The sequence below is a fragment of the Meleagris gallopavo genome, chromosome 8, assembly GCF_905368555.1.
Source record: "Meleagris gallopavo chromosome 8, MGAL_WU_HG_1.1, whole genome shotgun sequence".
Taxonomy (NCBI): Eukaryota; Metazoa; Chordata; class Aves; order Galliformes; family Phasianidae; genus Meleagris; species Meleagris gallopavo.
Window position 1 is genome coordinate 29,725,113 of NC_139411.1, and position 23,111 is coordinate 29,748,223.

Below are 23,111 nucleotides of genomic sequence, written 5' to 3' on the forward strand. Positions count from 1 at the left end.
GTATATAACTTGTGTAACTTACCCCACATTCTGCCACATCTCTGTATTTACCAAAATGCAAAACCTGTCAAGAAGGAAAAAACAATGCAGTCATTCCCTGTGTGCCAGCAGCTTGAATATGATTTACATCTAAATTATTGCACTTAAGTCCTTCAAAGATATATATTTTTAAAGCGATATTTATTTCCTAAATTCCCCAAGAGAATTATAAATATTATTATGTTACTGATGCTATATAATAAGCTACCATCAGACAGTGACAGACTCCATAGCTTTAGCTCTGAAACACGAGAAATACAATGACTAGGAAGAAGAAAATGTTAAGCATTTACAGAAGAATAAGTCAGTATTTCACTTACACGTGCGTTTGTGTTTGGGTCAACTGTTTCATATACACCCATATAAAACTCAGGATCAAACATATCTTGAACCATACAGCGAAATTTCACTAAACTGTTGGGCTTCAGGTAATGTACAGGAACATCATTCAGCGATGGGACCTGTAAAAGAAAGTTTTTCCTAAACAACTGCCATATAAGCATTAAGTATCACCATGAAGTAAGCAAAAAAGACCAAACAAACAAAAAAAAAACCCAACAACATTGCAAAAGCTGTCACCGCCCCTTTCTTATCATCTTATACATCCCACTGCTAACTTGCTTGGCTCAAACCTTGAAGTGTTGTCGTTTCTAATCCAATTAAGAGTGCTCCAGGATGCCATTTTTGTCATCCTTTTACACTAACGCATCATTTGAACTCAAGTGTGTATGCTTTATTTTTAAATCTGAAGCATGGTTTTCCTTTGCTGGACTTCTAGAAGTTTTAGCAGATGCTATTCTTCCTCAAACACAAATATCCAAGCAGATATTTCTTCAACCCACCCGAATTTTGCAGCATTATGATAGAAGGACGTGAAAGAAGAACAGTTTGAACACTTCCTGTGTACATTTATTGCAGACCAGCAGGGCTGGCCTCCAAATATGACAGTGTTTGTCAGCTCCTGCCACCTACTGGATCCCAGCACCAGCAGGCAGCACTCAGCAGGTGGGGCCCAAGGCAAACCAGCACACTGGAGCCAAGAACTGGGGCTGCTGCAGTATCAGTCAGGAATTTGCATCTTGGTTTTACATACAGACTAAAGCAACTGAAATGTAAATAATCATCACAAAGGCCTAACGTTCAGAAGTGATATCATGAAAAGGAAGAGCTTCTTAAAAAGATATCGCTGTAACAATTACAAGGTACAAGAATGTAACTTCAGAATTGTGTAACTCAACGAAAATAACAGTCTTACCCAATTAGTAGCATTATTTTCCTTTAATTTCTCTTTGAAGTAGTCAGTTACCTTCTTCTCCCAGTCGGAATTTGGAGTATTTTGGGCTACAAAACAAGGCACATTTCCATGAACATTTGCATCACACAACAGGCTCCTATTCAGCACCGTGCTAACACAGTAAGCAATTCAAACATTTATCCCCATTCTGGGCAAACAGCTGAGTTCTAAACGACTTTATGAATGTTACATTGTGCCCAGCTCCCCATCCCACGCCCCTGTGACGAACTGAGACAACAACACACAGGCTGGGCAGCGCAGAAGGGCTCTGAAACACAGCAACACCCCCGGGTAGGTGCGACTGGAGGAGCCGAGGCACCACTTTCTGCTGCGTGAGGAAGTTTTCTTTACTTCAGTGAGCTTTTAGCTCAGATCAAGCCTAGCACCGAGCCTCAGCTACAGCACCGGCAGCATTCATGGGGGTACAGCGAGCAGCAAGCCCCACGGCCAAGGCCAAAGGAAGAGCCCTCGTTCTCAGTGCTGCCTCCAGCTCCAAGCCCGTGCACTCGGGTCTCGCTTCCAGTACTTCTTCCTGCCAGAGGAGCGCACGGCTGCAGTACCGCTACCCCGAAAAACACACGTGGGTACGCTCTACGCTAAGTTCTGAAGCGGATCGCCCGGCTAGGACAGCCCTACAAGCCCCGGCACAAGCAGGCAGGCCGGCCGGCCGCCGCCCCGCAGCACAGGGCAGCACACCGCGCCTCAGCCCCGCGCCGCTCCCGGCGGGGAAGGAAGCACCGGCCCGCGGCCCTCCCTCCGGCTCGCTCCTAGCAGATCCCGGCCCCGCCCGGCCCCGCACTCACCGAAGATGCCCTGCACGATGCTGAAGGGGTTGTTGAGCCAGTCGGCCACGCACGGCATGGCGGGAGCGAAGCGGGCGAAGGCTGCCGCCGCCTCCCCAGCGCCCCACAGCCTCCGACTCCCGCTCGCCAGCCCAGCGCGGGGACGGCGGACTTCCGCCCTCCGCCTTCTCCTCCTCCTCTTCCTCTCAGAGCGGCCGCAGCAATGGCGGCACGATCCGAACCCGCCTTTTCCTCCTGCCCCTCCCTTCTCCTCCTCCCGCCGCGCCCGCCCGCGGAGCCGCCATCTTAAAGGCGGGCGGGATGAGGGCGGAAGGGGCTGGGCTGCTGCTGGGAAGGGACGTGGACGGGGTGCAGCCATGGCGGCGGCGAAGCCCGGTGCCGGCACCAACCTTCTCTTCGCTTCCTCCGCTACCGAATTCAACTTCACCGTGCCTTTCATCCCGGTCAGCCAGGCGCCGGCCGCGCCGCCGGGCCCCGCTCTCCTCACGGCGGGTATGGGGTGCTGTGCAGGGCGGGCGCTATGGCATGTGGGGCTGAGGGGCCGCTCCTCGTCCCGCTGTGCTCTGCCGTGCTGTACTCTGCCAAGCTGTGCTTCCCTTCGGCGGCAGCTCCTGCTTTAGTGTGACCCTCATCTTCCCTGAGCGTGTGCCTATCCCACGTCATCTTTCATTTTCTCCGTGCGGATATAGAGTGCTAAGCAGGAACTTGAGATTTCCGTGTTAATTTAGCACCAGGGAAGGTTAAGGTGGGATATTTGAAGGCACAGCTGCCTGGGGAGAGGTGGGTCACTGAGCCTGTGGGTGTACAGAGCTGTGGGTTGTGGCACTGAGGGGTGTGGGGAGGGGCTGGATGGTCTTGGTGGTCGTTTCCAACCCAATGAGTCTGTGATTCCACGCTCAGTTCAAAATCCAAAACTTGATTTCAACGTTGAGACACCTTAGCTAAGGAAATGAATGCAGTACATCTCTGTGGGCTTAAAAACATACTTGACAAGTGTGGCTTCAGAATGGTTTTCAGATGTTCCACATTTTCAGGAGGATAGAGAGGGAATAAGAACATTAAGATATCATTCCTACTTATCTAACATAGATAGCTGATACATGTACTAGCTGAGCTTGCACAGTCCTTACAGTTTTTAAGTGCAGGTCTAGAAATTAGCATTATATGAGTGGCTCTCACGTGGCAGCTTCCTGGCGAGGGAGGAAATCTGTTGATGGGATTTCAGTAATAAGATGTGATTAGTTGTTAGCTCTCTTTTTCGCTCAATTTTTGATTGGATGAAGGTTCATAGTTTTGCAACTGGAGTGAAATTAATTGCTAGAGATCTACTGAGGTTATGCCACGTTCAAGGGAGGGACATCCTGTTATATTCTACTTCTGTCATCCCTTCCATTCACCTTGACTAGCCAGCTGTCACGAGGACCTGGATGCATAGAGCAGTTTGCATCTTGAATCACAGTCTGAAGCAGGAAGGGATGAGCCCTTGAGTTTGAATCCTGAATTGTTTTCGGAATCTATGTCAGGAATTGTTTGACATCCATGTGAAAGCTGATGTTTGGAAGCTGTGTGCATGCATGCATCTGTTGCATTTTGAAGAGTCAGTAGCAGTAAGAATTTTGTACCATACAGTTTGAAGACAAAAAATGTGTTCTCTGGTTCAGATGAACTAACTAACATCCTTACTGTAGGTAGAGTGTTCCCAATGAGGACTTGGACTTTTGTCGCTTGGGATTGTCAGGTAGCAGTCTGTGAGTGTCAAGGTATTATCTGAGGGATGCATAGGAGGCTGTCATGCAGTCACTGAATGTGAGAGGAATACTGCCCTTGTATGACAAAGCTGAAGAATCACAGGATTTCTTTTTCATTTGTACAAAGTGCTTCACTTATTGTATCTGTGCGTGTGTTTCAATGGAGTTTGTGCAAATTAGAAAAAAGGTAATGTAGAAATTGTGTCTGAAAACTGTATGTATATATGATTTTGTCTGTCCATTTTTTTTTTAGGAAATGCACAGATAGACTGAGTTTCCCAAATATACTTGAAGTGGTTTGTGAATAGGGTTTTGGTAAAGGTCTTGAAAGGTTCTTGAAAGTGGTACCATAGGTGCAAATTCAGGTGGTACTTGCCTGAAATTGTTGTCATCAGAAAAGACTAGTAAACAAACATTTTAGTCATGGCAAATTCTGCTTTTCTGATTGATTAATTAAAACGGCAGCTTCCTATGGGGACTTCTCTATGGATTCCCCAGTGCTCCCTTGATACTCTGTATTCCTGTGATGTTGGCTGCAGATAAAGATGTAAAGGTGTTTGTTATCGGCTGCTTGGAGCTGCTGGTCTCTCATTGCCTGGGGATTGAGGAGCAGAGAAGCAGTAATGGGGGATTCATCCCCACTGTCTCGGGATTATTTGACTGCCAGAGCAGAAAACAATGCTCTTATGACTTCCAGTAAATTGCTTTGGGTGTTTGCAAGATGCTGTTCCCTCAGCAGGCAGGCAACGATGCTCAGACAGTTCAATGTTCAGTTGAGTCTATTGCTGGACTCAGGTCAAACTGCTTGGTTTTCCAATTTCTACTGGATCAGTGCAAAGCAGAAAGCTGCAACTGACCAGGAGCTAGTTTGTGTTCTTTCTCATGATGCAAAAACACAGACATGACAGGATTTTAAGCCCTCTCCTCCAATTACACAGGATGGGGACTTATTTTTCTGTACCAGAGACTCATCTCTTGCAGAAATCTAGAGTAAGTTCTTAGACAGAACTGGACTAACTCTTGCTTGTGATGAATGTTGCTTATCAGATAAACTGGAGTGATGAGTTTTGGCCACCTTGCAAATAAAGTGGGAAACTGAGAGAGGGCGTTCCTGATGGGTCGAGGATGGCCTTAAGCCACTAAGAGCCATCACCAGTAGGCACAGTCTGCTTGGGAATGTCCTTAATCCCTACTTTTGAGTGAGATTTTGGAAGCCTAAACATTTGAGAGTAAGGTTCTATTCTTAGTGTCTGTTTTCATAGCGAGAGAAATAAAGCAAAGCTGCTCTTGTATTTGGTAGGCATAAGGGAGATTGAAAGGGATTTTAGTGCCATGGAAGCATGTTTCTTTGACAGGGTGGCTTGGAAAGGTTCTAATTTAAGTCATACTTCGGCCTTTTACTTAAACTTTTAGTTTTTGTTGCTTTATTTATGAACACAGAATGACTTTTGTGGTCTGTTTTATATGTTCTTGAAGACTTGGCATCCTTTGTTTAACTTTATGGCACATTTAATCTTCAAGAATATGTAAGATTTATAATACTTTTGGTTTCATATAGTCCAGTAGAGTTTTGGAAATAGCTCATACCTAACATTACAGAACATTTTGTCTACATACGCTGATTTGTTTGATGTCTCTGGACATCTTTTTGTGTGTCCTTGCAGATGATTCTGCAGATGTTGGCGAAGAGGACAGCTTCTTGGGTCAGACTTCTGCCAGCCCTAATCCTCCACAGACTTTCAACTATTTCTCTCAAGTGCCCAGTAGCAGCGATCCATTTGGAAGCATTGGGCAGCCGCCCTTAACATCTTCTGCACCACCTGTTGGAGCAGCAGCCTTCTCCAGGCCTCCAACTTCACTTCCACTTGTGACTGGGTCACAGGATGGGCAACATGCCTTTTCTCCACAGCTTCCCAAGTCACAGTCCTCTTCTGGTCCTCCACCTACTTCACAGGTGGGAATCGCAGGTTATCAGACTCCTCAACAAAGCTGTCCCCCGCCTGCAAATGCTTCTGCTCTTCCATCTCAGCAGGGTTATAATCCTTATCGCCACACCACCCTGAGCAGCAGAGCCAACCCATACCTTACTCCACCACAACTGCAGCAGGGTCATGCATCAACCCCACCTGTTCATCCACCATCCTCTGTCCCACCTGTCCAGATGTATCAGACACCTCCAGGGCCATTGACACAGGTAAGTAAATTGTTCCTGACGTGGTGCTACCAGAATTTAACAATTTAAGACTCTATTCCTTTTTGAATTGCGTATTTTACCTTAAAGATCTATCCTGTAATTGGAAACATGCAAATTTTCAAAAACATAAGCAACGGGCAACTTGTCTATACTGTTTTCTGATTGAAAGAGAATGTTCTTGGAAAACAGAAATAAAGGCTCAGAGTGCTCTTTATTGCAAAGGAAGAATTAGTTCTATTAAAAAAAAAAAAAAAAAAACCTGTAAAATTGAGACAGATAGTTTTTTTTCAGTTTCCTCAGTCTCAGTCACAGGTCCGAGCTCCCAGGCCTGCAGGTCCACTGGTCCAAGCACCTCCTGTTCTGCCACAGAACCAATATGAGCCTGTTCAGCCACACTGGTTCTACTGTAAAGAGGTGGAGGACAAGCAAATATGGATGCCATTCAGTGTTCTGGATTCTGCAAAACTAGAGGAAGTCTATAATTCTGGTAAGTTATGAAGATTTTAATCATATCTTCTTCAGAGGTGAGTAGAAGGAACTAGATGGAAGATATTAAACTTCTCTTCCATGATATAAATATCTGTCTTAATGACTTAGTGTCAGTCACAGTAGCGACTGGGGCCTTGGAATGAGAGGAAAAAAGAATGCACGTGTTCGTGTTGTAACTGAGGGTAACTTTTGTGTCACAGTCCAGCCTGATCCTGAGAGTGTGGTTCTGAGCACTGATGGCGGACGCTATGATGTGTACCTGTATGACAGAATGAGGAAAGCTGTTTACTGGGAAGAAGAGCCTTCAGAAGTGAGACGATGCATGTGGTTCTATAAGGGAGAGAAGGACAGCCGCTTTATTCCTTACACTGAGGATTTTAGTGATAAGCTAGAGGTAGGTATTACTTTTTACATAAGCTTCATGAAGAACTTGGAAATGCTTTTTATTTATGATTGTAGAATTACTTCCTTCTGTTTCATTAAAATGATTCCCCGAGTGTAATTTCTGGAACATAAGTAAGCAAATTCTGAAAAGTGGAGTGGCCAGAATAGTTAATTGCTTGTGCAGTGGTCCTGTGCTGCTGTGGCCTTGAGTCAACTTGTGTAGTCCTTCATCTGTGACACTTTGAATCACTAAGGTTGGAAGAGACCACTAATATCATCCTGTCCAACCCTCAATCTATCCCCACCATGTGTCACTCATAATATAGATAAAACTATGTAACTTCTAATGTTAACATTACAGATAATGTGCATGGCCAAAAAAGACATGACATGAGAATGCCTTCTCAATTTAACTTGTTCACTGTTTCAGGCAGAATATAAAAGGGCTGTAACTACAAATCAATGGCATCGTCGACTTGAATTCCCAAATGGGGAGACAATTGTTATGCATAATCCCAAGGTAATAGATTCTGGCAGCTGGTTCTTGCAGAATGCATTGGGCTGGATGAGTATAAAAATATTGCAGTGTTAGTTTTGCTTGAAATTGACTTGTTAATTGTTTTGAGTGTGTGTGCGTTTAAGATAAAAATGCTTATAGAAACTGTATAAAATCTTCTATAAAATTCTATAAAATAAGCTATAAAATCTTGTTTCAATGTGCTGTGACCTGACTAAAATGCAGTGCATCCTGGTACTTAGAAAGAACAAGGGTTAAATGGCTGAAATATTTGCTAAGTGTAACTGGCAGCGAGCAGGAGGCAATTTAAATTACCTTCCAGTTGGTAGAGACTGTCTGAGGTTAATTAAAGCTAAGCTTTCATGTGAAGAAGAGCATTAATCAAACTGTAAAAATTAGCTTGAATATTTAAGCCACAAAATCTTCCACTGCAGCTATTTCTAGGCCATGAGGAAGTAGAATTTCTAACTAAATCTTTTTTGTACTGTAAATGCTCTGCTAGCAGTGTCTTGTGATTTAACTGTGGACTTCAGACTTATTGAGCAGTATTGTTAACTGTTCTCTTATCACAGATGCAGTAAGACATAAAATTAAAAAACTATATATCAGAATCACAGTTACTCCTACATTTACCACATGCTAATGTAGGTTAAGAAGTTTCATCCAGAAAAAACCCTAGAGAAGAAGCACTTAAAACTCTTAGTATCATAAATATGGCGTGAGACTTCTGTGCTAGTGACTATAAACAGTCATGCTAGTGAATTAATTGTTTTCTAAGGTTTTTATGCTCCTTCAAATGTTTTCCCTCTCTGATGAGGACTGATCAATTTTTATTTTTTTTTTTTGCCTTAAATTAGAATAATTGTAAGTAGGGGAAACAGTCAGTTTCTTCAGAAAAAATAGCCAGCTGATAAGGAAGAGTGGCACTGGGATCCAGGAAAGAGGCTCTTGAATAATACTTGTCTGAGGAATTGAAATTGTTAGGAATTGCAGAGCAAGCCAGCACCTTCAACTAGTGGTTTTACTGTAGTGTAAGTCATCTGGTTGCTTCTCAAGCTAATGAGAATTATCTGTGTTACTTGAGGGTCTAGAGTCTCATTTAAGAAAAACTGTGGAGAAGCTCATGGGGATTTAAAAGGTTGTGTTTTTTGTTGATTTTGTTTGTTTTTGTATTTATAATTGGTAAATGTATTCTTTCTCAGGTTATAGTTCAGTTCCAACCTTCTGCTACATCAGATGAATGGGGCATCTCTCAAGATGGTCAGGCAAGACCAAGGGTAGTAAAACGTGGAATTGATGATGACCATGATGAAATACCTGATGGTATGTGATTAGTGTATGTGGGGCTGCATCTTGAGCAGTAGGTTTGGTTCAGTGCAAAAGTTGGATGATAGTGAGTGGAGCAGCAAAATGCTGTTCATGTTTAGAGTCTAAAGGTTAAAATTGCTCCATAATTTAAACTGCAATTCATTCAGTCTTGTGGACTATGTGGTATCTTGAACCATGGTATGTAATAGGCTTTTGAAGCATGTTAAGAATGCTTGACTCTAAATTTCACTAGTGTAGTAAATATTGGTACTCTGATTTTTTTCCTTTTCTTTTTCTACAGGAGAAATGGCCCAAGTTGACCACTTGGTGTTTATGGTTCACGGCATCGGTCCTGTATGTGACTTGAGGTTTAGAAGCATTGTTGAATGTGGTAAGTTTTCCCTTGTTTAATTACAGTTTTATTCTTAACTGTTAAGTGTAGATAGCTTATCTTTCAGATAAGTGTGTCTTTAAAAAAAAAAAAAAAAATTGAAAAGATTTTTAGTGGATTTTGGGGTGTGTTTGGTTGTGTGTGGATTTTTTTGGGTTTATTCATTTGTTTAAGGCAGTTGAATGAATTAAGAAGGCTGTGTGTGGACTGATCTTAGAGTAAAAATGCACTGTTGTGAAATAAAGAGAAGCTTACAAGAAAGGCACTTTAAAAAAAGAATAATTGAGTAATTCTTGGAAAGGTTTTTCCACTTTGCAGTTTCCTTAATTTGTATTTTGATTCTGTCTGTTGCAATTTAGGGGGAAAAAAAGAATGTTTGTAATATTGTACTACTTGAATACTCTTACTGTCAGGTTTTTATTACTCTGCTTCTCTCCAGTTGATGATTTTAGAACTGTTTCTCTGAAGTTGCTGCAGACTCACTTTAAGAAATCTTTAGAGGAAGGTAAAGTGAGCAGGGTGGAGTTCCTTCCAGTTCACTGGCATAGCTCTCTGCATGGAGATGCAACAGGTGTGGACAGGTGAGTATATGTTCATCTTTTTTTGTAGGAACAGCTAGAGAAATTACTGTGCTTGTAAGGCTAGATGAATGAATGTCTGAGTGTGTTATTAAAAAAAATACTGCTATTTTTTTTGTAATTATCACTTTGTTGTACAGCGTAGGGAAAGTTGGACAGATGTGGAATATTTTGTATTATTTTTCATGATGGTGAGTAACAGGATATGTATCTATACATATGTGCTGTACATTTGGTACAGCAATTTCATGGGAGTGACTAATGCAGTTGATACATGAAACACTTATGAGAGCGAATGTGTAGTACAGCAACAGGCGTGTTGCATTCACAGTGGATAGTTGTCTCTGCTGTGCCTTCCTGCAGTCTCAAGTCTGACTCTAGGAGATAGCAGGGTCCTCTTTCTGAGGAAGGCATTAGGTCCTTTGTCCATTCCTTGAGCACTAACGTATGAATTTGCAGCCAGGCCAGAAAACTACATGCTGTTGAAAATATCTCTAAAGACTCTCTCTGTAGTATTTAGATTGCAGCTCTGCCATCTGTTGTTTCAAAAGTTAACAAACTACTTATCTACTACTTCTAACGATTCTCTGTTCTGACTAGGAACATTAAAAAAATCACTTTGCCATCGACTGGACGCCTGCGCCACTTCACCAACGAAACCCTCCTTGACATCCTGTTTTACAACAGCCCCACCTACTGTCAGACGATTGTGGATAAAGTAGGGATGGAAATGAACCGTCTGTATGCACTTTTCATGAGTCGCAATCCAGATTTCAAAGGAGGAGTCTCTGTGGCTGGACACAGTTTAGGTGATTATTTAAGGCACTGATTTAAAATAAAACCAGCGTTCCTACATGAAGGAAAGTGAAACCTTTGTGAAGCAGAAGGCTGAACTTAGCTGATAGTTCATGTGTGTTTTTCAGATTAAAAGTAAAGCCCTTCTCAATAGCTGCTATTATAAAGCTCTGCAAGAAAGTTTGTAACACCTGGATACGTGTATGTTTGACCTGTCTTAATTTTCTTCATGAGGACTTAATGTCTAATCTGAGTTTAAAGTTAATTGGTTATTTAGTGTCATCTTAGGCAGGTAACCCACTTGGTAAAACAAAGGTCATTTTTTGGAACACAACATATGACTTTATGAAAGTTATTTTACATTGGTTTGGGCTGGGATTTTTCCTTCAGTTTGGTAAGATCTATCCATCTTCAGTCTAAGATGGTTAAAAGGTAGTTTAATATTGGCAACTGCATTCCACTTGAACAGAAAAAGATGAAAAAGATCTTGTTTGCATTTTACTGTTATGTTAAAATGTATGTATTTTAGTTCAGCAATTTTTTTTCATCAACTTGTATGCTGCTATAACTGCTGTATCTAATTCTTGCTGATTACTTTGGCACGGGAGTATCTAAAACTTTTGTTAAAGCAACTTTAATTTCTGTTTCCAGGTTCCTTAATTCTGTTTGACATATTATCTAACCAGAAAGACTTGGCTTCATCAGTAAATACTGAACCTTTCTCTGGTGTTAATGGGACTGAAAAGGATATGTCTGTTCAAGATAAACAGGTAACTTGCATGCTAATCTTCCCAAGCAAGTAGGTCTGATAATTTCAGCAACTTTTTCTCTAGTGGCCAGAGTTTACTGACTGAACCAGTGTTGCATGTTTTGATGGTATGTTTTGACAAGTTAATGGTAATGTGCCATTTTGTAAACATTGTCAAATCTCAGAACAAACTATATGCCTTTCCTTGAAGTTCCAAGCAGAGCAGTCCTTGTATTTGATTATGAGCATTATCTTTGGTCTTGTGGACACCTAACTTGTCTTTGTAGAATCTGAGTGGTAGAGAGATTTCCAAGAGGGAAAGAATGAAATCTACTTGTTGTCAAGCTCGATGCAGTGTCCAGCTGTTTGATTGTTAATGGAAATACATCTTTAAGTGTTCGAAAGCTCAAGAAACCTTTCTCCTGTTTCAGTAATTTTTAAATGTATAATTTCTTAGTCCGTTATTAACAGAAAATTGGTACTGTATTTTACTAAAAATTAGCTTAGATTAAGAAAACTTATATAAATGAGTGCTTCTAAGAGCAAGTAACAGAATTTGTAGTTATTTGCTGTGTATTGTTACTGTCTGATGTGACTGTGCTGTCCTTTTAAGATGACTGAAGATACCAGTTCCTTGGGCTCCTCAATTACTACTTCTGGTGATGACCTTTGTGAGCCTGAAGTAGATGATGATGTTCCTACTTTGCAGAAGACTCTGGAGATGCTGAGTTTATCAGAGTATGCAAACACATTTGAAAAGGAGCGAATTGACATGGAATCTCTGGTACAATAATGTTCAGTTGGATCAAGGGGGTTATACCAGGGTGTAGGTGTTGGATTTGTTGTTGTTTGCTTGGCGTTTTCTTTTGCCTCAGTATACTGTCAGGCATGAAAGTAGTCATGAAAGTAACATAATTAATGCTTGACATGAAGACTAAATATTATATGACTTGGATTTTTTTTTTCCAATTATATTATGCCACTGTGTTTTGCATTCTTACATTTTTGTAATTTCTATAGCTTTGTAAAATGTCTTTTAATTATTTCATTTGCCAGTAAGAAATTATATGTTACTAGAAGAGTTATTAAGTGTCCTTTGTGTATATTTGTGGTTTTGTTTTTAAGCTGATGTGTACAGTTGATGACCTGAAGGAAATGGGGATACCTCTTGGACCAAGAAAGAAAATAGCCAATTTTGTAAAAGACAGAGCAGCCAAGCAGGTAAATACACTTTTCAGGAGTGAAATAAAGAATTGTTAAGCAAGTGTAACTGACTTGCCTGCTACTAAGTAACTTCTGTTCTTTAACACATTTGTTAACAACGTGAATATATTAAAAGAAATTTGATAAATGAAGAAAAGTATATATATATATTTTTTTTCTGGTCTTGAAACCTGTCTCAAAAGGAACAAAAGAAAGCTGCAGCAGAGAAGAAAGCAGCATTGGCTGCCATGCTCCAAACGCAAGAAGCTTCCCAGAAAGCAAAAGAAACAGTTACTTCTGTCTCACCTTCAGAGTCTGGTCAGCAGCACTCAAAGAGGAAGCTTCCAGTTGGTGCATCTGTTTCTTCTGTGAACGTTGACTATGACTATTTTGAAGTTGGAACTGGTCAGGTGAGACTATATAAATTTAAACAAATCATCTGGAACAGTGCTATCCTTTTGCTTGTTTTTGTGTTATTATTCATTCATTCAACATCGATGGCATTGAGCTACATCCCTTGATTGTTGTGCAGATGTTATGTTTACAAGGAACTTTCGGTGAGAGTGAGTGCTAGGAGAGTGGATCAGATTACTGAAAAACACTATAATGAGTGGGGATAGCAATACAGTTAACTTTTCTACTTTCACCAGTGAGTGAGTTATAAAAAGTGTCCTGTTCCAAAATCAGAATGGTAAGAATGCTGTGGTACCGAATGGCCTAAATTGGTTCATGTGTGCTGTTATACTTAAGTTGTACCTCAGCCTTAACTCAAGAAACAAGCCTTGAGTGCTTCCTATTCAAATAAATATCAATTTTTAATTCTTCTGTATCTACCTATAGTGTAAAGTTTTAAAAAAAAAAAAATAAAAATCACATTATAGTAATACATATATACAATACTATAGTATTTGTATGGAATGGAACAGTGCAGCTGAAATGTCTTGGAGGTACTTGTCAGCATGTGTTTGATTTAATACGTCTTGTTTTTCCTTCCTAGTTAAGCATTATATTAATTAGCTGGCAGTGCTGAGTGGTTATTTTTCTGACTTTTGTCTGATAGGTTTCAGTAGTTTACAGTGCACTGGACTTTGAACCAGATACATTCTTTGCTCTTGGTTCTCCTATTGGTGTGTTCCTAACTGTACGAGGACTGGAAAAGATTGATGAGAACTACAGGCTTCCTACTTGCAAGGGCTTCTTCAATATCTATCATCCAGTGAGTAAGCAATACTTCTGGGTTTTGATTTTAGCTGATGCGAACCACAATGCAGAATGCTAGGTTTTTAACTCAGAGCATTACACCTCATTTCCCCCTCAGTACATTTTTAAAAAACAGAATAATCCATCTGGATATTCCAGATACCTATGATATCTACTACAAAAAAAGTAGAGTTGGCTTTACAGGCTCCATGCCTATATATAGCTTGATAATATTTGTTCTGTTCATTTTTAGAGCTTAACCAAAGTTTTTGGGTTTTTTTTTTTCTTCATTACTTTCAAACCTTTCAGGATGTTTTTGAAAAAATGTTTTATTTGAGCTATTTACAAGGCTTTTTTTAGTTTCCAGATAGATTCTGGGGAATTTAGAAATTCTAACAGGTGCTGTAAATGCAGTATGTTTGTCTTTTTCTGTCCTGTATTGATTAGCAATTAAACAGTGACAGGTTGGTAGATAACTAACATCACTTGTTATTTCTTAACAGCTTGATCCAGTAGCTTACAGGATAGAACCAATGATCATTGAAGACTTGAGTTTAAAACCAGTTCTTATTCCTCACCACAAAGGCAGAAAAAGACTTCATCTAGGTAAAAAGTAAACTTATGTAAATTATGGATCAAACTCCTAACTTACTTGTATGATATTCTACTGCCTTAAACAGTTTCAGGAGACTGTGTGTCCAGGTTCCTGTCTTTGTGTTGTTGGATAGTTTTTATTGTATTTTTTTTTTTTACCTTGTCCCAGCTGACTTCTGTTAGATGTTTAACCAGTTTTTTCAGTATTGGAAATGTTCAGGAAAAAAATGCAGATTTTTTTTTTCCAGTGCAGGGCTTGGAATTTTATTGCTCAGGAGTACAAATTGGACTAAGGTGACTTAAATTTTGCATACTTAAAGAATGTCAGCTTTACTGTTCAGTTAGCAGTGCAACAGTTCAGGGCCCTTTTGAAAGTCCATCTTCATTCAGGGTCTTGGATAAAGAAATTCAGTAGCATCTGTGCTTTAGAATGGTATGTTAGAATCAGTTTGTTTTCCTAGGCTAGATGAGGTACTTGCTTAACAATGTTTTAGGTTGCAACTCTTAAAGTGTATGTAATAAAGGAAAAAAATATGGTCTATATCCCTTTACAAGAAAGACTGATTTTTTTCTTAGATCTAGGTGAATGTTCCATGGAAAACTCTGATTCCTGATGTAACGGAGCAACCTGAATCTAAGCATTAAGCCATCAACCTATTGAGTGTGAGAGGAGCTATTGGGGAGAGCCCTCTTTTGTTCAGTGTTTGCCACCAGTACTGAATAGCAACTTAGTTGCTGTTAACACATTTACTGTGTTAATTCATTAACCCACTTAGTGAGAAATAATGGTGCGCTAATTGTATATCATCCTTTTAAATAGAGTAAAGGTGCAAGAAACACATGTTTATGACATTACAGGCCTGTTTCTCGTAATAATTGAAATGTTTGTTGAATGGGGCTTAATAATTCTGGTTTTAGTTGAATGTTTTAAATACTCCTGCTGTGATGTTCTTTCTAGAGTTGAAAGACTCTCTGTCTCGAATGGGATCTGATCTGAAACAGGGTTTTATCAGCTCTTTGAAGAGTGCATGGCAGACCCTTAATGAATTTGCACGTGCTCATACATCTTCAACTCAGCTACAAGCAGAACTGGAGAAAGTTGCTAACCAAATTAAAGAGGAAGAGGAAAAGCAAGTGGTAGAAGGTATGTGGACACATTTTTTGGTTTTATTATTTATTGTTCTCCAGTTAATGGAAGCTTGAGTATCATAGCACTTGCTGTTGATTTTCTGGTTTATGCAATGCCATCCTTGTCAGTTGAGACTGCTATAATTGTCTAATTGCAAGTGCTTGGAAATTGTAGCAGGGAAAATGAGTGATAATCCTTAATTATAGTCAAGCAGGCTGTGCTTGAAAATAATTAAAATCTTAAAATCTTTAATTGTAGCTGAAAAGATCACTGAAAGTCCAGACCTTCCAAAAGATGAGGATTTTACAGTGAAGGTTGGAATGCTGAATGGAGGACGACGCATCGATTATGTTCTACAAGAAAAACCAATAGAAAGCTTCAATGAATACCTTTTTGCTTTACAGAGTCACTTGTGCTACTGGTAAGAGGTCCTCATCACTTAACTCTGAAATGGTCTCCCATTTGGAAAGATGTTTTCTTCCTCCTCAGGCTATACTGTGAAGTTAAATCTGTTACATTCTGGATGATCAAATAATTGAGACAAGTCAAATGTGAAGGCAGACAGCATATAATTACTCAGGAATGTCATTCTCAAGATCCCCTACCTGGATTTTCCTGTTAGCTAGTTTCATTGTGAAATAGTGTGCATTTGCACAGTGTAAGCAAATCTATAGTCCTGTTTGCCATCAAGACATTGCATATTGGTCTATTGAACTTTGAAAGTCAAAGCACATACCTTTAGTACAATCTTTTTTAAAAGGAGAGCTTAATGAGCATTTTGCCATCTGTAGCTTTTCAAATAAAACTATTTGTGAAGGAACTGTATTAGACTTCAATATATAGTAAAACTTAATTACCTCTTTGTGTTAAAGTGAAAGTATCAGATATTGATGCTGTGCTGCTAAAGCTCAACAAAGCAAAGGGAAAAAAAAAAAAGGCATAGCAGATTTTCCTGTACATTTGGATGACTGATTTACTACATGTTGACAGTGGTTGCTCATATACAGAACAGGTTGTAGAAAAGGTGCAGATTTTGGCATTGTGTAGACCTGCATTATGCTGTTGCCATGTCTGCATTTGAACTTGCTGCTTTTTAAGTGATTATGTTTCCAAGGGAGGGCATTATAATTAAGCACATGTGAAAATACACAGATTATGGAATGGTAGAACAGAGAGTGTGTAAGCTGTATCTGGCAATGCTACAACAACTTCAAAGGTGAAAAACAAGCTGGGTTATCATTTGCTGACTTATGCAAAATGCTTTTGAGTAAAGGGGTGTGACTTCTCTTGTCTCTAAGTAACCAAAATACTTATCTCTCTTTCTGAGTATAGCAGGACTGGAGCAAGCAGTTCTCTATGTTTTTGTGTTTTCTACTTTAAAGATTTTATTATTGATGGATAAAAGTGGAGAAGTAAGCAATTTTTCAGAGAGTGAAGTAGAGAATGTGAGAGCATTACTTGCAGGATCTTAGGAAAGCTCGTATCACTCGCATGGTGAGTGATGAGTAACTGCCTGCAGAAAGGTTTATCAAAGCTGCAGTGCAGCCAAGCACTGGTTTGCTCTGACAGAGCTCCCAAGCAGTCGGTGACCAGCGGTGGCACTGCTGTTTTGCAGGTAAAGCTAAAGGAAAGGAGCTTTATTCCACAAGGTGGCAGCCAATCATTGCCGAATTTTAAAAGCATATCTGGCCATGTCTGGGTTTTTTGGTCATTCATGACCCAAATATGTGAGTTTTTTTGTTTGTTTCTTCCTCAGGAGGTGGTGAGGAAATGCCTTAAAAAACAGTCTGTGTGTTGCAAGGTTCAGAGCTTCCATGTTGATCCCTCTGCTTGCTTGTTTTCTTTCTTGTTCAGTAGCAGAGAGCACTGAGAAATGCGGTTGCTATCTCCATACTGTTGAAAATGTCTGTAGATCCTTGGCTTGCATGTTTAGCATTGTACAGGTTTTCTGTAAAAGATGCTCTCTGCATTTGGAGGGTCGCAGTTCTGATGGTTTAAGTCATCTTTGCTTTCTCCATGTCCAATTGCTTTTAAAGCATGAGGTGTTACCATTATCTAACTACTCCTGCAGCTTTAGAACTTTGTTTAAATTTGCCTGGTGAACTGTGTGGGTTTTTTTCTTTTGTTTGTTTCTTTTACTCTCTTATTGTTGGTTGTTGCTCTCTTATACTAGTATTGGTTTTTGTGCTTATATAACACTTTATAGACATAACATGGACACTTCTTTTTCCTGAATTTAAATTCAGATGGCCTGAAGGTTTGATTTTTAAGAAGAGCTGGTAAAAACAATTTTGAAACATGGTACTTTAATTATAATAGTCTTTAAATGAGAGAAAAATACTTTCATTTCTTTGGAGGTAAGGTGCAGAAGATAGCTATGGATGTTTGTTACAGGCTGTCAACAAGAAAGCACAAACCAATTAGCAGGAGAATAGAGTATTGCTGATAGAACTGGGCAGGAGTAAGTGATAGGCTATTTGAGGAGATTTAAGCCAAATAAATAACATCAAAGAAATGGATAGAGAAGGGGATTTCAAACTGCAGTGTAGTAAGAGTTAGGGAGAACACAGAAAGGAAAATGCTGCAGTAAAAGGTAAGCATGTTGGCTAGGGCTTATTGCAGAGGGAATGTAAAACTGATGCAGAGTTGTGACTCAAAAAGGAGGTTGATAGAAGAAAGGCCAGATTCCCAAAAGATAGAGGTTGGGGTGATAACTCTCTGAACAGTCTGCATGAACTGGGATGGGATGAAGTGTGCCTTACATGGGTTAGAATGTGATCCATGCCAAATTAACTTTTTTTTTTTTTTGTAATACTTTATAGGGAATCTGAAGACACTGCCTTGCTGTTTCTCAAAGAAATATACAGGACTATGAATATCAATCCTGAGCAGCCACAACATTGATGCATAGGTACATGATTTGTAAGTTTATTCTAAGATAACACGTATTCATAACAAATTCAGCTGCAGCTTAGATCTCCTTACTTTGTTTTTTTCTCTGGAATTTAAATTATGAAGGAGGTAGCTTCAAAGTGTCATCTGAAAAAACAATTTCTAGATGTTTAAATGCAGAAGAAACCTTTAAGTGCTCTCTCTTCACTTCTGAAAAGCTATTTTATGTCAGAGTTCTTGATATGAGGTGATAATTGCCAGCACAGCTCTGAAATGTGGTCTCTATTATGTTATTTCTTCTTAGTCCTGCTGCTCAGTGAATGTTTAGTGAAGTATAGGAAAACTTGATGATACAGGATATGATGAGGTTTCATTTACGGTGCAGTGCTATGCAGTATGTTTGTGTAGTGTTCCATCTTATGATGCTTTTGATGGTAAGTTACTGAGTCACTAGTGTTAACTGAGCTAAAATCACATACAAGAAGAATCAATTGCCCTAGTAATTAGTGAGTAGCTACCAGGATTTGTTTGTTTCTACTCACTGAAATAATACTAATGGTATTAAAAATCTTTTGTATGTACCTTGATTTATGTCTAGGTCATCTTTAAGCTGCTTGTCTTGTAACAGTAATAAAAGGCTTTGTATAAGATTTGTAAAGAAATGTTTGATACAATTCTAATATGTGAAGACATTCTTGGTGGAAGTGTTTTCATCTCCTGTATCTATTTTGATTACTTGGTTGAAAATGCTGAGACGCTTTTTAAGTTCTCTTGCAAATGAGAAAGTTGTCCTTCTTTATTAAAGCATAGTTACCACTAGAAGTTTTATTCTTACGTTCAGAGGAGTATCTTTCACTGTGTAACTTGGAAGATTTAAGTCACTATGCCCTTTTCCTTTTTAGTAAGTAGTAACTCCTTTTGTATGTTCTACTTTTGGGGGAACGCATCAACATATTAAAAGCTCAGCTACAAACAAAGCATCTTTACTAGTATTTCTGAATGCAGTAGGATAACTTACAAGCATAAGGATCTAGTAGCTAATTGAAGTGTATAGTGTATGACATCCTATGAGCAGTTGTAAGCTTTTTCTCTTTGTAATTGCCTTTTTGAGTCCAAAACAAGTACATTTCATGAGGTTTTTGTGTTTAGAAACTGATGAGAGAAGAGGATGGATTTTTATAGATCTTTTTGAGTCCTCTTGGAATTGAATGTTGGCATATCTCATTTTCTTAGTACTACTACAGGAATGCAAAACTTGATATATTTCACATTTCTCTTATATACATCTTCTGCTTTCTCTGCACAGCCATAACCTGTTGGTCTGACAGACCTGGTGAAAGCTGCTTCAAAGAACACCTGCAATTTGCATAGTTAGAGCTGACAGGATAAGTATCAGACTTTTCCTGCAGTCCAGAGCTCTCTCGGATTCTGCCTTCCTGTGTCACTTCAAGCAAACTTAGTTCCGAAAAGATCAGCCCTGTTATTCAAGAGATGAATGGAATGACACGATTTTTGGTCTTATCAATCAGTTAAATTGTACAGTTGCCAAATATAAAGTGATCACTGAGGAGTTCTCTGACATGCAAGTCATTACTTCTCTCCCTCCTAACTCAGCTGACTGTCAAACATGCTTTGTCTACCAAGGCAGCATGTCCTTGTTAAAAAGGACTTGTTGAGAAACAGCAGTAATCTGCTTTTTCTTGACGTTTATTGGTCCACCTTTTAGTAATAAAACGTGAACTGTAGTTATAACACCTTTAATACAGATTACACAGAGCTGTTCCTATTTACAAAAAAACTAGCAACAAGAATAATTTTCCTTACTATTGTAAGTGTTATGGAGATTTTGTAAAGATCTTTTTAAGTTTCTGCTGTGAGGTTTTTTGTTTTTTTTTTTTTTTAAGTAGAACCTTTGATTTCAAATAAGTTAGAAGTTTGTTACGTGTAGTTCAGTGTTCACACCTGGAAAAGAACAGTTTAAAACTACATTTTGGTCAAATGATTGATACAGTTTAGTGAAGCTAGGCTGCACTTGTGAGAACTGAAATACTTACCTTGACATTGCAATTTAATCTCTCAAAATGCTTTGTGGAAATACAGGAATCTGAAGCATATGGGCATTAGATAATAATCTAGGTCCAGATCAGCAGCCCAGTCTGTTTATCTCTTAATGAAGTTGTTATGAGTAGGGTTGCTTGAAATCATGAGTTTGTGTCTCTGAATACTGAGCTTCTGTAGCTTTCTTCTAGCTTCAGCTTACATGCAAATTGTGGCTTTTCTTAATAACTTTACTACTGACTGTTTGCTTCTGCTATTGCAATAAATACATTTAGAAATGCAGTATTTTTTTTCTAAAATACACATTCATGTGTAAATACTTTAGTTATTATAATTATAAATACTTCCCATGGGTCTTTACAGCAAAAAATCTGTATTTCATCACAGAGTAGGTTGGAAGGGGCCTTTGGAGAGGTTTAGTCCAACACCCCTGCTCAAAGCAGGGCCAGCTTAAATTATGTGGCTTAGGGTCTTATTCAAGGATGATGATCCATCACCTGTCTGGGCTCTATTCTTACGTTTGACTACTATTACTAAGATTTTTTTTCTAATATATTGTTGTCATTTCCCAGGCAGAGCTTGTCTGTTGCCTTTTGTCCTCTCTGTGCATCTCCAAGGACAGTCTGTCTGTCCTCTCTGCACCCTTTCACGAGATAGTTGAGGACGACAATGGGATTTTCCTGTTGGCTTCTCAAGGCTGAACACTTTCTTCCAGACATCTCCTTTCATGCAGCGTGCTGTAAATCCAAATATATTAAAATATGTATGTATTTTAAAAGCACAAAACTAAAACAAGTCAACAAATGAAAAACCAAAAGAAAGTACATAGCGTGAAGAATAATAACTCTCATGGTATAAGAAAAATAACCAGAAAATAGAGGAAAAAAACAGAGGTTGTGACTTGATTGGTTTTTTTTGTTTGTTTGTTTTTGTTTTTTTTTGTTTGTTTTTTTTTTCAGGTGCAAATGTTTATAAATGAAGTCTAAGGGGAAAAAACATAATCAGAGCCTCTCTAAGAAATGCACTGCTTTTCTAACAGATTCCCATTTGAAGGAAATTGAATCTTTTACTGAAAACAGAATTATTTTGAAAATACTTCTGCCTAACTCAAGCAAAGAGGGCTGACTTCTGCCACTCTGCTTCAGGAGCTGTTGTCTGTGCTGGCAGCATTTCCTCCCTCTGGAAATCTCTCCTAGCACTTCTGTTTGTAAAAGCAGTGTAGTCAAATTGTGCTTGTGCCATGTGACATTTTGTATAGTATTGAAATTCTTTAGTAACTGCTTCTGGAGTTGTCCTGATATTATTTTTTTTTTCCTAGTGAATGTTAAATTAATATGTATAACTTTGTGTCTGCAGTATGACAAATGTGCTACAAGTTCTGTCTACAGTGATACTTTCATAACAATGTTTTCCCCAGTTCCTCTCTGTATGTCATCTTGTTTCTTGTTATGAATAATAAAGTCTTGCATTTCATTTTTCCTTAATAACTCTCAGCATTTGGTGCCAGTGGCACAGTGTTAGTCTGTGGAGAGCTGGGGTTCAAACCTAACAGGAGTGAGCACTCAGGAGCCACCCTTTGAAGTGCTGCATTGCTCTGTTCTTAGATTGCATTTATTTTTTATCAGCACTTTGAATTAGGATATGTTCCCTAAATGTTAAACAAAAAAGGTAGGGGTATTCATGGATTCTTGATGAATAATGAGAAATATTACTCCAGGTATGTGGTCTGATTTCAGTACTCAATACATTCTTGGCATATCTGCTTTTAATTGAAATCATGTAAGTTATTGACAGTTTGCTTTGATGTAGTAAGAGCAGCCTGCTGGTTGTTTCCAGACTCTTGTAACAGCACCTGTTAGCATAAAATACAAGCTTGGCTCTAGATTGCTATCTGATTTTCCTAACTGTAAATCAGGATTAGCTTCCTAAAAGCTAGTGGATCTACTCCAGTGTAAATAAAATTGCAAACACACCTGTTGAGACTCTTCATTTCTACAGAGGTAAGGAGATTTTTGTTTGCTTTGATTGCTAGCAGTTTTGTTGTAAAGAATGGACAAAGAGCAACTCTCAGTTTGCCGTGGTGAAAGGAAGGAGGGGAAGGAAAGCAGGAGCTGGGCTTTGGGTACCACTGAGCTCCTGGCTGCCTCCCAGCTGGAGCAGGGAACGAGGCTGAAGAGTTGAGCATTGCTAATGCTCCTTGGGCTCTGGTGGATCAAAACCAGGAGCAGTTTAGGCCATCCTTGACCCTGTGCACAGGGTTATGACCAGTAAGAATGGAATTATGTGAACATTGTGCTCTCCGTGCATTGTAAGCTGTAGTAAAACCCAAGACTCCCTTTGACTGTCAGTACTCTGTCTTGTATCATACGCAGTTCTTTGTAACTCTAAAAGCAACCTGTGCACAGAAAAGTATCAACTTCTTTTTCTTTTCTGTTTCCTTTGTTGCTGTTGCAAATCCCAAAGAAGCGAGAATGTTCAATAACCTGCACAGATGTGTTCATCAGTACAGTTCTGCTTGCAGAGTCACTTCAGCTGAGGTGTGTGGAGGGTGTGAGAACCCCATATAATGCACCTTGAAGCTAAAGTGCAGATCTCCATGTGCATGAGGAATGCCTGATGACTTTCAAAACCTGGAGCTCTCCAGACTTCCTTTATGTATGAAGGCAATAAAAGCAGTATCTTGCAGATGTCAATAAAATAGCTTCAGATCCATACAAATTCAGGCAATCAAATGTGAAGTGTGTCTG

At 39.3% G+C, this 23,111-nt stretch overlaps 1 protein-coding gene across 4 annotated transcripts; it reads left to right on the top strand.

Annotated features, from left to right (window-relative positions):
• Positions 1-2,123: 2,123 nt before the first annotated feature.
• Positions 2,124-22,336, top strand: SEC23IP (SEC23 interacting protein). Of its 4 annotated transcripts, XM_085229601.1 has the most exons (20): positions 2,124-2,628; positions 5,549-5,838; positions 5,917-6,078; positions 6,370-6,565; positions 6,768-6,961; positions 7,382-7,471; positions 8,671-8,791; positions 9,078-9,167; positions 9,607-9,748; positions 10,346-10,554; positions 11,192-11,310; positions 11,902-12,072; positions 12,414-12,509; positions 12,695-12,901; positions 13,552-13,707; positions 14,195-14,297; positions 15,244-15,429; positions 15,673-15,835; positions 18,237-18,325; positions 19,613-22,336. In XM_085229601.1, exons 1-19 carry the CDS (start codon positions 2,142-2,144, stop codon positions 18,316-18,318), a joined length of 3,264 nt encoding a protein of 1,087 aa, XP_085085727.1. In that variant the 5' UTR covers positions 2,124-2,141; the 3' UTR covers positions 18,319-18,325; positions 19,613-22,336. The 4 variants fall into 4 exon arrangements, with proteins under 4 accessions (XP_085085727.1, XP_085085726.1, XP_003208243.4 ...); XM_085229600.1 differs by having other exon boundaries at positions 5,549-6,078; positions 18,237-18,336; XM_003208195.5 differs by having other exon boundaries at positions 5,549-6,078.
• Positions 22,337-23,111: the final 775 nt, after the last annotated feature.